The 14,909-nt window shown below is 36.4% G+C and overlaps 1 protein-coding gene across 2 annotated transcripts in view; it reads left to right on the top strand.

The window, feature by feature from the left end:
* Positions 1-14,909, top strand: part of nol4lb (nucleolar protein 4-like b) — a 310,443-nt gene that overhangs the window by 75,450 nt on the left and 220,084 nt on the right. For both annotated transcript variants that reach the window (XM_028811589.2, XM_051932422.1), the window contains exon 2: positions 5,442-5,597. In XM_028811589.2, the coding sequence (XP_028667422.1) occupies positions 5,442-5,597 (156 nt within the window). The remainder of the gene's footprint in view (positions 1-5,441; positions 5,598-14,909) is intronic.

Genomic DNA, 14,909 nt, shown 5'->3' with positions numbered 1-14,909 from the left:
CAAAATGTTTGTTACATAATACAATTTCAAAACTTTTCTATTACACTTGAGAAACTTCTAAAACTTCAAGCTCTTTTCACAACATTTCATCCTAACAAAAGTTTATAGGAATTTTTACTATTTTTGTACTTTGTAAAGCTACTAAACTTCTTTTGTTTTTTTGCAAGGTTGTATAATTTTCTTTGAGAAGCATAATTTTAGAGCAGAGCTTTTTCTAGCCTTTCTATTACTCTTTGCAAACTTGGAAAACTTTGTTTTGAAGTAAATCATAGAAATGTATTTTTGGAGATGCTTCCATTGCATAATAGAATTTTGCCGACTATTCCATTACACTGTACAACTACTAAAACCTCACATTCTTTTTATAGCATTTTAGAAATTTCTCTTTTCTTTTGTTACCTAAGAGAAATTTCTAAGCTTATCTTTTGCACTCTCAAAACACCTAAAGCAATGATAGCTTTGTAAAGTTTTAGAATTTCTTCTTTGAATATTTTCTGTTGAATAACAGAACTTTCTTGTTTTTTTGTTATCCTCCAGGAACATTGAAAATATTTTTACATAGTTATAGAGGTTTCTTTTTTACCTTGTGAGAGTTGATCTAAACTTCATTTTGCTTTAGGAGTCTATGTACTTAATTTCACGTCTCAAGCTCAACAGTTGCTTTATAAGTTCAATGTTGTGGCATAAAACAAAAAATGGCAGAGGAGACTCACAATTTGAATTATGGGAACACAGTGAATCTCTTACAGGGGCTGATAATATTATAAAGAGAAGAAGACCACAGTCAAAAGGAGACTTGGGGTCCCAAGGAATGCATTATTTAATAGAGAGGTCTGAAGGCCAAATGAATTTACATATTTGCATGTAATGTGCATATATTGAATATCATCTAAGTGGCACATAAAAATAAGTTGAAGGCTGAAGAAGCTCCTACCTGGTCTGAAGCTGGTCAAACTGTGAACAATGATTTGTGGTTGGGGTGTGGTTTAAATGCTGAGACAGCTGGAATGGGTGGGACTTACGATGGCATGTTAGTACTGTCATCAGTTGTCCTCTGCGTTTTTCTCTTCCACATTAAGGATATAAGCTGAACATATGTTATTGGTGACCTTACACTCTTAGTCTTCCACACATTATTTTTTTTCCCCAAGACCCTTAAAATTCTCCCCATAGTGACTGGGTATATACAGTATATTTGTTTATTCTGTATATTTATATATATATATGTATGATGATTTTGTAGGTCTTGTAATGTGGTTATTAGAGTTGTCTTGTTGTGTGAGATGCAGAATAAATGTTGGCACAGATTACACTTTAGCACTCCATCGATTGTGAGCATTTTTCTGGAACATTTTTATTTATCTGCGATGGGCTGGCGCCCTGTCCGGGATTTGTTCCTGCCTTGCGCCCTGTGCTGGCTGGGATTGGCTCCAGCAGACCCCTGTGACCCTGTATTAGGATATAGCGGGTTAGACAATGACAGACTGACTGACTGACTGTTTTTATTTATATAGTTTTTTATTGGAATGTGTTTTTATTGAATAAAGTACCAGTGTACATTGCAGCACATAGACCGAGGAGTCTCACAATTTCTTCTTGTGTATTTTTTTCACTTTAAGACTGTGGTAAATTATCAGATTTTAAAATTTATTTTTCATCCCTCTTGCAGCAAATATTTATTTTGGTTTTGAATAACTATGTTTTTTCTTATTAAGTAATATCTTCCTGGTTGGGTTTTGTAATGTTATTTGTCTCTTGGAAAGAGTTTATTATTAATTCCCTTATTATTTATTATTTATTGTTTATTTCCTGCCTCACCATTCTGAGTCTCAGTCACTGATACTTCTCGCACTTGTAGGTAGAGTAGCTCTATGTGGCACAATTTGTATACATGATTGGACTGAATTCATTGCAAACTAAAGACTAAACCTTTGGTTTGTTTCTCAGTCTCCTGGTAATCTGAATCCTTGTGTGCCCTTTTTTGATTATGATTTTTTTTCCCTTTTTTGGATAAAGATTTTCAGATATTCTAATTTCTCTGGTTATCATCCTCCTTCTCTCCATGACTTTCATTCATTCCCTGATCCTGCTACTGTCTCTTCTTTCTCACTGTCAGCTTTAAATCAGTACAAAGACTCCAAGAATGTCAGTCAGTCTGTTTGTATAAACCGTATTAAACAACAAAAAACATCCTAGGACATCATGAAGTGATGTCAATTTGGTCCTATTTTTAGACATAACATAAGCTATGTGTAAAGTCTCTGGGGAAATACTATGAAACATCTCATTGCTTAAGAGTCCTCATCAGTTCCCTTACTGGTTAAGATTAATCTGAAGTGAAACTGTTTGTCAAGAAGGAGTATAAAGGAAATATCAAGCACTATTCTTTTTGTTATTAAATGTATTGAGAGATGCATGTTGTATAGAAAGAAGAATTTATCAGTTTTAGCCTAAGCAAATTTATACTATTTTTCTGTCAACAGTATGGTCGTGATGAATTGTGGTTATCTGTGTTGAAATCAGTAAAATGTACAAATCAGACTGCTCAGGCCTCACATACTCCGGATAGTGTGATTTTTATAATTTTTAATCATCAAGTAAAAGGCTCAGTATCAGTAAATGTGGATTTCATGCTCAACGCATGAATTAAGGTGTGCTATCATGCCTGTGTGCACCCTGCAATGGATTGACACCCTAACCCAGGCAGCTTCAGTCTTGTACTATGCTGCTGAAATTGACTCTGTTCCCCTCTAGCCTACATTAGAATAAGTGTGTTGGAACAGGGAAAGGCTGGTAAGAGTTTGTGTGATTTTTTTGATCATAGGTGTATATCTTTGCACTTTAAAAGTGGTAGTTTCTGCTCACTTTTGGCTCCTTTTAATAAACTAAGAATAATCAACAAACATCAAAAGTGATATTGTGAAAGTTATGACAATGATATAGCCATTTCATTAAGGACCAGGCTATGAAGTGCAGCTCTCCTTTCACTTCAGCACTGTTTTATCCTATTGATTTTTTCTTTTCATTATTATTTTTTGGTATCTTTAAATTGTAATTCTATCAAAATCAAGGAATACTGATAATAGCTGATTCTGGTTTAATCACTATTCTCATCCTTCTTGATCTGAGTGCGGCATTTGACACTATTTGTCACACTACTCTTCACAATAGATTATCTTCGATTGGCATTACCCACACTCCACTAGATTGGTTTATATCCTATCTCTTAGTCCACACTCAGTTCATTCAGCTTAAAACTTTCACATCCCAACCCACCGCTGTTACTTCAGGTGTGCCCCAGCTCTCTGTCCTGGGACCCCTCCTTTTCATTATTTACCTCCTTCCCCTTGGCAATATCTTTTGTAAATATAACATTAGCTTCCACTGTTATGCTGATGACACCCAGCTCTACCTCACTAAGAAACCTACTTTTTCCTTTCCACCCTCCTCGATTATTGACTGAATAACAGAAATTAAATCCTGGTTTTCTTCATATTTTCTTAAATAGTAACAAACTGAGGTTCTTCTCATTGGTACAAAGTCAACATTATCCAAAACTGATCATTTTTCATTTGTTATTAATAATTCCTCTGTCTCCAATTCTCCACATGTTAAGAGTCTGGGCGTAATTCTTGATAGTACTCTAATATTTTCAGCCCCACATTAATAATATCTCCCGGTCTGCATATTTCCACCTGCGTAATATTAATCGTATTCACCCCTCCCGCACTCCCCATACAACTGTAATCCATACTCATAGCCTTGTCACCTTTTGTTTGGATTATTGCACTTCCCTTTAGTCTTTCTCACAAATCTCTTTATAAGCTTCAACTGGTCCAGAATTCAGCTGCCCGCATCATTACTAGAACCCCCTCTACTCACCATATCACTCCCGTCTTGCAGCAGCTTCACTGGCTTCCGGTTAAGTTTTGCCTTGACTTCAAAATTCTCCTGTTAACATTTAAGGCTATCCACAACCTTGCCCTTCTATATCTGTCCGACCTCCTCCATGTTGCCATTCCCTCCCACACCCTTAGTTCCTCTTCCTCCATCCACTTCACTGTCCCCTTCGCCCGTCTTACCACCATGGGGAGCACTCAGTTGCTCTGCTCCCCAGCTTTGGAACTCATTACCATCTGAGCTTAGAAATATTGATTCATTCTCACTTTTCAGATCTAAACTTAAAACTCATCTGTTCAAGACTGCTTTTTCTCTTTTGCTACAATTGTTCTGTCTGATTTTAATTTTTTTTTTTTTAGTTTTGTTTATAATGTGTGGCAGTTTGTATTGCATGTTGGTGATGGCAGCTGTATTTATGCTGAACACTTGGTATCAGGATTAAAAAGAAGTATACAGAATCTGACATAAGTATTTTTGTCATACTGTCAGCATTTGGTAAAGACAAAACTTTCAGTGCAGTATGTTGTCTGGGATGCCACACAGACAATGTCATGTAGTTTAACTCAGTCCTTTTGCTGTTACAGCGTGGTGCATATGTAAAAAGATAAGCTAACTAAGTAACACTTTTGTGATGGAAGAATGCTTTAGTATTAAATCATTGGTTTATGAAATGTAAATGTTGGATTTCTCAAGGGTAAAGAAGTTTCTGTGTAGGCCATGTGTTTTTATTATTTGCACTCGTTAGCCTCGACAAATGTTTGTGTCTCCTGTTTATGTGACATGTTGATCAGGCTTTCATTTTATAACTTGATGTATAGCATACAGAGGGTGTTTAGTTAACTAAATTTATTAACTCTAGTGAACGTAGTTACTGTTAGTATATATTGCCTTTTTTGCCAAAGGTACCTGTCAGCTTGAATTTTACCAGATGTTTATTCTGTGATCAAAAAAAGGAAATACAGCTACAGCATATAATATACAGTGCAACTAAGTAACCAAAAGGCATTATTTTCTCAGACAGATGAGATTTAAAAACTATACTGTGCAATATTTTAGATATAAACGCTTATATGGGAAATGCAGTTCTGGCCAGTGCAAATTATATTTTTATTTCATGTGAATTAAAAAAATAATTATTATAATTCATTACTTATATAGCTGCATGTTGGTGCATTGTTCAGTGTTGTAGCCTCAAAAGACCCAGTATCCTTGGTTTTGAATCTCATGCTTGTTGCTGTTTGTTTGGGTGTTGTTCATGTGTCTGCATGGGTTTTTCCTCAGGATTCACTGTTTTTTCTCCCACATATGGGTGAATTTATTCTAAATGGTAGTCATGTTCCTGTGGTAGGTTGGCACCCTGCCCAGGATTGGTTCCTGCCTTGTGCCCTGTGTTGGCTGGGATTGGCTCCGGCAGACCCCCGTGACCCTGTGTTCGGATTCAGCGGGTTGGAAAATGGATGGATGGTAGTCATGTACATGAAATTTGAATACATTTGGTCTAGGTGTCATGTTGTAATCCTGTTTCCTCCATTTTTTTGCAGGGTACAGATGGTGGCCAAACACAAGAGAGCATCTCACTGAAGCGTGTTGCAGTGGTAGAGGACTTCTTTGACATCATCTACTCCATGCACGTTGAAACAAGCCTTGATCCCAACAAGGCACCTAAGCATGCTGGCCAGAAGAAGACTTATAAAGCGGTGAGACTCTTGTGTTTTCTTGACACAAACACAGAAGATTTCTTTTTTTAGTGAATAGTATATCTCAGGGCAGTAGGTAGGACACATTTAAGTTGGACAGCTAAGCTACACCTTAATGTTAGCTTAGGTGTCTTCTCTGTATATTTCATGCCCAAGCAGTTATTTTGATGGCAGTGTTTTTTATTCTGTGCAGAACTGGCTTCACAAAAATCTTTTCTGAGCTACTTTTCACAGCCATCACACAGAGTGTCATACCAGCTGTGAATATTGGCAGCAATCTCCCTAGTGAAAAAAAAGAAAGTGACAGCAGAAAAAATCTTTTTAAATAATTATGAAAATAAAAGATATGTTCACATTTTGAAATCTTTAGAACATGTGTGTTCTTTCAAAACCATAATATCCTAAATGAATGTGGAGTGTGGTTCAGTTCTGCCTTATAGAGCACCTTCTATAGTACTACACAAACAAGAGACAATTTAATAGACAATTTAACCAAATGACACAAAGTAAACAACTCAGAATCACTTGAGCTTAATATTATAAACATTTATCCATTTGGCCACAGTGGTGTATACTTCAGGAGTTTAACTTTGTACAGTTAACACTTAATCAAATTGTACTAGGAAATAGGCTCTAAAATTTAAATTTTGAGCACATGACACATAGACAGAATGAAACCTTTTGGTACACGACGCCAGGCCTGTGTTATTTGTACTCAGTTTGTATCTGCTATTTGTGGTGCAACTATGTACTACAGGATCTCATCTAAGAAAATAAAATCCTTCACAAATTGCAGACTCAAGTTCTTCATCAGGTTAGACATGCATAGCACAGGAAATTCATACTTGCACATCTTATCACAGCAGTTGACAATTATACAATAACAACACAAGACACACAAACCAGGTCTATATTAGTATGTAACATATACAAACTGTATATACCTATATTTGCTTAATATAATAAAATATCACATGCGCGAGCAAAGTTTAATAAAGTAAAAGCTTTTTCCATATTAATGAAGATAAATGAGCACTTTTCTCACACAAGATATTTTTCTGTAGTTTGTACACTGGCATTGTAACTGACTTAACATGAATGGAGATTTCATCTTGATTTTTCTGTATAATACCTTATCTGCAAGGTTATAGTGCAGTCAAACATATGACTCCATGCACCATCAATCTAACACAAACTAAGGAAACCTCAGTGAAGCTGCCTATGAGTAAATGATACCATCAATAAATCAATATGAACCCTTTCTGAATAGATCCTTGCCCATATAGACTGCAGTCCCCAAAATGTAATGTTTAAAGCATAGCTCAAAATGGTCAGATAATTGAAAGAAGATGTCTTAAATGTATTATTTTTCTTTTGTGTTTTGTATTGTAACCACTATGAAGTGCTTTAAAAATTGCAGTAAAATAATTCCATAGAATAATTAGAATAATGGATGTTAAAATATTCATGATATTAAAAACCAAAAATCAGTCAGTCTTTATTTTATACTTATAGTGCCATTAACAGAAAGCATCATTGCAGGAATTGTTATAGATCAAATATATCCATACATCCATCCATTATCCAACCCGCTATATCCTAACTACAGGGTCACGGGGGTCTGCTGGAGCCAATCCCAGCCAACACCGGGCGCAAGGCAAGAAACAAACCCCGGGCAGGGCGCCAGCCCACCACAGGCAAATATATTTCAATACAAAATTAAACTCACAGACCCATGTCTATAATCTGAAGGACTATTTGTCTCAATTACCATTAAAGACTTAACTCTATGACCCAGGGTAGGTCTCTTACCCTTGTGAATTGCAACCTGGAAATCTGATACAAAAATCATTTGAAGGGTTAGGATGACAGGCATTGCCCTGCATAATCTTATTATTACTGTAGGTAGGCATCATTCAGACTCATCAGTTTTTTTCTCACATTTGCTCTGGTAAGAGCACCACTGTTTTCTTGCTCTGCCACTGGCTGAATGACATTGATATGTAAGGGCTTGGATGAGGATCCTGGACATCATTATTGCACTCCTATCTGACCACAGAAGGAAGTACAGGTTTGATAATATGCTGTTCAACTCTCAACTATTTCCCCCACATACCTTTATTAGTTAGACCCCGAACAGACATGTTTTTCTAACATGTAACACTGTGGATGTATTCCAATAGCAAAAATTTGTAAGATAGTTTTCACTATAGAAAGATATTTAAATGTAAATAAAAAAATAAAATTGAAGTAAAAGTACTAACAGGAAGGCAGTACTATCTGAAACTAGGAGGAGTAAGTGTAAAAGAGCCATATACAGTACATAATAATTGACAAAGCCCTAAAGAACTGCATATGGTATTGTTGTCCATAGAATGGAAAATGTGGGCAGAACATTAAAGTTAGCATCACATTCCATAGAAAAGAAGAGACTTGAAGGATTCCGTACATTCAGAAATCATGTTTGATGTCTTGCAGATGACAATTTCAGCTTTTTTTGAATATGTAAGTCAAACAGCTGTACTCTGAGGTTTTAGACAGCTGTGTTTTGTAAGCAGTTTATTCCACCCCAGCCAAGAAAAAAGCAAGCTTAGCACAAGGAAGCCCTAACACCTATCAATGTTATAGTGACTAAGTGGCAGTGTGCCGGTCAATGGTTGCCAAGCTACCTCACTGCCTACAGGAAGAGTCTGAGACCCTGGCTCTTAGCCCGCCATCTCCATTCAGATCGAGATGTACAAGATGAGCTGTTGGCACCCTCCTGCAGAGACACGGCCTCCATATGCTGTGAAAATTAGACTGTCTGATATTTTGAAACCTTTTCATTTAGTATTGAAAAAATGAGCAGATATTTTTTCTTGCAGTCAATGATTTCCTACAGTGGCAGTGGCCTTTTTAATCTTAGTTTAGTGAGTTCTTCATGTCTTGTAGATTTTCTCTTCCTTCCTACTTGTTGGACTAAGTACTTGAGGTTCTTGAACTCTGAACAAAAGTTATCATTTCAGTGTAATTTTGGAGGGTTACTTCATCCCTGCAGAGTAAAATGGTTTTAAATCAAAGTACATCATCTTCCTTAATTAATTACACATTGAATCAATCAATCATCTAATAATTTCTTAATACTTTCATTTTAGTTCTGAACAGATTGTAGTAAATTGTAGCTTTCATTTTTATTATGGACTAAAAACAAGATTAAAAACAAGCAGTACAGAGAAGATTTTTGAGAAACTGTTTGTATTAGTGTGCTTAAAGAATGCAATACTTTTCAAAATTTTATTAAGATAAAGATATTGGTTAAGTAATGAATCATGCATCCATGACAACTATTATATCAAATAAAGGAACCCTTTAAAAAAATATTTTTTTTTGATGGTGCAGTAGTTTGGCACCCTGGAACTTTGCAGCTCCAAGAACTTGTGTTTGAGTCACTGTTTATCCTTGTTGTCTTGGTGTTTCTGAGAATTTACTATGAAGGACTAATGTGCTATCCAGTAATGGTACCTGCCCTGGCTACTTAGTGCCAGGATAGACTGGCTCTTCAAAACCACTCAGATAGAGAAACCACATTCACATAAGGAGTACTGTATATGGATTTGACAAGACAGTAATTGAAGCTTGATGTAATGTGTTTGGTAGAATTGTATTTTCTTTAACTTCTATAAACATTACTAATAATAATGGCACTGGGTTGATTTTGTTTTATAATAGGCTGAACAGTTATCATGACCTGTAGCTTTTCCACTCTACAGTAAGTTTATGGCCTATTGAATTTCAGAAAGCTTCAGTGGTTTATCATGTTCTTCTGCACAAGCAGCATCAAGCTTTGGCATTTGTATTTTATCAAGAAAACCTTTGGCTTGAGCTTTGTCTTAGTTATCGCAAAGAATATAAGGACTTTCAGCTTTTACTGTATATGTTGATTATTTCCTTGTGCTCCCTAATTTTATTTCCTACTAAATTATTTATCTCTTATTGTTGCATTATAAATTCTCTGTTTATGTACTGTATTTGTTGCACTACAGTCTTACTGGCTTTTTCAGCATGTTCATAATAATAACGACAAGACTTAAAAGTAAGTTGTTCTATTTTATATATTGTGGACCATTGGGGTGCGCACAGCCACCTTAACCCCGTCACAGACAGGCAGGACACAAATTGCCACACAACACACCTTTATTTATTGGTGGAGAATGTCCAGAAGACAAACACACAGTCTTTCTTTCTTTCTTTCTTTCTTTCTTTCTTTCTTTCTTTCTTTCTTTCTTTCTTTCTTTCTTTCTTTCTTTGCTCCACCTCCACTTTTCCAGGCAAGCTTCATTCAAAACCTCCTGACTCTGGCATCTTGAATGGAGTGTGGCAGCATCTTTTATTCAGCTCCTGGGAGTGCTTGTCAGTATTACCTGGAATCACTTCCATGTGGGGTGGACGTCCTCTGTAGGGCTCTGCAGCTCCCCTGGTGGCTCCCACAGAACCCAACAGGGCTGTACCAAACTCTGAGTCCCAGTGTGCCCTGCAGGAATCTGTGTTGCCACAGCTGCCCAGGAGGACTGCCCTCAAGCGACACAGGGGAGGTAGTGCCTCGGAGATGCTCTTTCCCCAGGTCCTTCTATCTTGCTGGTGTCCCAGCCGGGTAAAGACTGTGGCCGCCCATCACAATATATACAATGTTGTGTGTGTGTGTGGAAGTACGTATAGGTTTAGTCAAACTTTCTCACATTGTTGACATTCTTCTTTGCATTCCCTTAATTGAAGTGCTCAATATTGATTTCAGCTGTTCAGATGGCCTATTTATGTTTTAATGTGTGGGAATCTTTTTTGTCTTTTCTTAAGCTTACTCTGGAGAGATGTAAATATTGGAGTGGCTATCAGCAGTCATTTTGAGTCTGGTTTGAAAGAAAAGACTATATCTGATATGGTTTTGCACAAGTGTTGTTTGATGGTGTAAAATGCAGCCATCTTTGCAGCAGTTATAGCAAGAGAAAACTGGAAGTTTATGGATTTGACTGTGCCACAGGCAACATTTGAGTTTTGCTTAATAACACCCTCTAGAAACATACTTACTGTATCTACTTAGTACAACTATCACATAAAAGAATAAACCACTCCAAAAGGCTCAGTCTGTATTAATAATATCATTTTGGGTTACTTGAAATTAGAATGTGGAACAAGACAAAGATATCCATTATCTCTGATGCTTTTTGCGATTGACGTTGAAGCATTATCAAAAAGGAAGGTGCTCGGATAGAAAATATCTCTTTGTGCCGTCTCATACCCCAACTCATCAGATCCTTATGCTGCATTACGCTATATACTGCATATATACAGTAATACACAATGGCACATGTGCTTCTCGCAACAAGAGGTACCCCAAATTTCTCCTTGATATGTCATATAACTAACACCATGTTCTTAACACCATGGGGAAAACTGCTGCAACATATGACAGACTGCAAGTTCAAAGCACCAAGGTGATCCCAACTCTTCGATTTTTTACATGAACGACTTTGCCAACTTCATGCTTATAACATCCAGGGTGAAAGGGTGTGCAATGTTTGCCTTCATAAATATGAAGTATGGGCACGCTAATCACAACTTTGTCTTTGAGCTGCAAGTGTGCTATTACCATATTAATGATGTGCGAGTCACATGTGGGTGATATTGAGGGACGCTGTCACTGTATCACAGACTAACTAACTTTAGTGTCGACTCTGTAGTAAACTGAAAGGCAGAGCATTACTTTCCAAACAATCCCTGGATTACTAAAAAACTAAAAGTTCTCTTGAATACACAAAAGTGAGCATTCCTTGGTGCCACACGTCCTTGATGGCTTTTTCAAATATAGTGCCATTACGCGGTCCTCATCAGCAGAAGGTGAGAATCCAGATAAGGCTCAGCCACACCTTTAAGGAAGCCAATGGTACTAGACTTTTTGTATCTATTTATTTCTTCCCTGGCACTGAACAAATTGACTGGGAAAAATGTAAACATTATAATAATAAGTTTAATTGCTGAAGGAAGCTTTTTACTTATTTTGCACAACATCTGGCTCTAAACACACACTCACCACACCATCTATATATAGGTTTGTATGGGTACAGTACTGTGACAGGGCCAAAAACGTGGACGTTTTGAATTCTCCATCAAATTTCTTGTTTTGTAGTCATTCCTGAGCACATTTTGACCACTTGTGGAATGATGAGAAATAGAATGTACTTCAAAATCTACCAGCTATAGTCAGTTGCATTAGGATTTCAAGTACACATGATTATTTAATAATAATAACAATGTATATTTTTATAATAATGACACAGCTCTACAAACAATAATAAAATGAGATAAAAGTAAAATACCTCAGGATCATAATTATATTTTGGAAGTTATTAGTTCATGGGAGGTTTTTGTGGTTGTTTTTTTGTGAAGAATGGTTTATGGTTTTGGTAAGGGTCTCCTCTGCTTTTACTCTGCTTTTATTTGGAATACCCTGCCATCTTGTGGACATGGGTGGTGTTTATTCAATTTTCTCTGGCAGTGCAAAACTGCCTCATTTTTGCCTCAAATGTTTTATATACTGTGTATGTTCATTACTGTTTTTGAATCTGTCTATTTTCTGAACCAGTTTTTCCAATGCAGTATTAGGTGCAAAGCAGCAGCTATATTGAAATAAAATGTCAGTCCCCTAAATGAGCACACTTACAGTATGCATATTCATTCATTATAGACACATTTACTCATACTGTTCCAGCTAAGAGTCACCAGACAACCTTATGTTACTTCCTTTTGGACTTCTCCTGGAATGTAAACTGGTGTAGTAGAAAAATACTCATGTGAATATTGGGAGAGCATGCAGAAACAACACAGACCACCAGTGGCAAGGCAGATTCCTTGACACAAACCACTAACTGCTGTACTACTTTGTAATTCAATAAGAAAAAAAAGCACATTCTAAAAATCATAAACACATAGTGTCGACATCAATGTGCCATTCTTTTGAGTGGATTATTCTACTTCTTGTCTTAGGTGGTCTGCTAGCAATGAATGTTTACACCTACCACTGGATTGGATACTGACTCAAGTCCAGATCTGTAATCAATGCTGTAACTATGCAATACACTAACAATCTTTTTTAGTTTGGCTTTTTTTCGTTTAGAACAACAAAGTGCCATAAGACATAAAGGAAACTGTTTAAAATAATAAAATATTAATTTTATTAATTGAAAACATTAACTCCTTACTTCAGGTACATATCAAAGAAAACTTAAAGGCTGATTATCTAGGATAGTCTCATAATTTCCTTGAGGTGTGCTAGAGATCCCAAATGTTGCAGTTCATTAAAATGTTATTATCATCTTGTTAAGGCCTGATTCCATTCAGACTGCTGGTAAGCATATCCATGGAAAATACACTTGTAGGAATAACCTTGATAAAATACTGAGTAGAATTGGCATTCACAAAGAACAAAGGACAACCCAAGATCCTGAAATAATTCTTCATCTGTTTAAAAGTAGTGTCACTATTGATCATGTCAGTGATACAAAGGAGAGCAATTGTTAGGTCCCAACAACAAGATTGGTGGTTCAGGATTCACCATTAAATCAGGAGGTAACTAAACTAGTACTGTACTTTATTTGGATCTTCTTAGATACAATTGTCAGGCTGTTGTAAAATCAAAACATAAGTGTGAAAGGACTTTGGTCATCATCATTTGGTCATTTGTGAGTCATGTACTTCAGAAGATGATTTTATAGTGAATCACTGTTAAGTATAAGAATGTAACAGTCGGTCACATATTCTGAGGTACACACATTCCCACAGTGATTATTGTATCATTTTAGTATTGTATAGTACAATAGTGCTTTCAGTAGAAGAAAAGGGAAAAAGAAAATACAGTGGATGTCCACAATGGTAAATGCTATTATCCTACAGCTTTATGAACCTGTCTTTAATTTCTGGCTCAAATACAATCTTTGTTCAGTTTCAGGATTTCTCAGGTTACTCGTCTTTCCTCCTGCATCCTACATATGTGCCTGTTATGTGTTGTGTATCGGTAGGCCTAAATTGGTCCAGTATGAGTGACTATGCCCTATGATACCCCTGAACCAGCTTTCAGTCTGGTTTCTGTCATGTGTCCAATATGCATCATATTCCCATTACCAAATGGTTTCAGAAAGGAGCTCCATTGTAATAATTATTTTTTTTTAGACCATTAGAATAATATAGACGAGAACAGATCATTCAGCCCAACAAAGCTTGCCAGTCATATCCACTTAATTCTTCCAAAATAACATAAAGTCTAGTTATTTAGTTTTGGGAATGATTTACTTAACATATGTAAAATGACAATTCTAATACTATTGGTGAGGTGAAGTCTTCTTGATTTATGCTCTAATTTGGCCCATCATAGATTTGGGCCCGCATCCCATCCCATATTTCTGGCATTGGGATAGGCTCCTGCAACCCATGACCATGAAATGGGGAAATGGATTCAGCTAATAGGTGGATGCAAAGTATAATAGAGTAAAAAAAAATAAGATGAACACATTATTTTAATAATTTTAACCATTAATGTGTAGTCGACCATTATTCAGCAGTCTCTTTTTTGGGGGTTAAGGATTACACTTTTTCTGTATAACCTATCTGAAAGTCTGCTTTTTTATGTTGCAATCTCTGGGTTAGCCATCAACTGAAAGTTGTGTGTTCTGTTCTTGTCTCACAGTCTTTATTTTTATGCTATCCTTTTGCTAAGACTGCTGTTTAAGTTTTGGTTTTCTGTGATATTGTTCAAGCTTTGTGATGGACTTCTTATTAATTCTCAATAGTCCTTTTTATCTATTTGAAAACTTGAATTGTATAAATGAATGACTGGCAAATTCCCATATTTAACTTTGTGTTTGCCCATGGTCAAAGGAGAGTGCCACGAAGCCTGGTCTAGCATGAAAGATTAATACAATTTCAAAGTGATCTGTTTGTTTTCAACTGCAAACCAGGCTTGCTGCTGGGGTTCTGGATTACTTGCTGCAATCATATTGCTGAAAGAAAGTCAGGATATTGCAGAGAAATTCATATAAAAGTACAGGCACCATGACTTTTCTGCCTGTCATTGCTGCACTTTTTCCAAATCATAGCATTCATGCTGATTTTTTAGGACAGGCTTGATATCTCTGAAGTGAGGGAGACTGAGAAGCATACAATAGCCGACATCTGCATGCAATGGAGATACTGATATAAATGTTTTTGTCAGCCCTGTTCAGGCTGCCTTGGCTGTTTTAACAAAGAGCAGGAAACACTTGCAAACTGGAGACCATTATGTGTTAA

This window comes from Erpetoichthys calabaricus, chromosome 10 (assembly GCF_900747795.2).
Source record: "Erpetoichthys calabaricus chromosome 10, fErpCal1.3, whole genome shotgun sequence".
NCBI classification, from domain to species: domain Eukaryota; kingdom Metazoa; phylum Chordata; class Cladistia; order Polypteriformes; family Polypteridae; genus Erpetoichthys; species Erpetoichthys calabaricus.
This window is presented reverse-complemented; position numbering and strand designations above follow the sequence as displayed.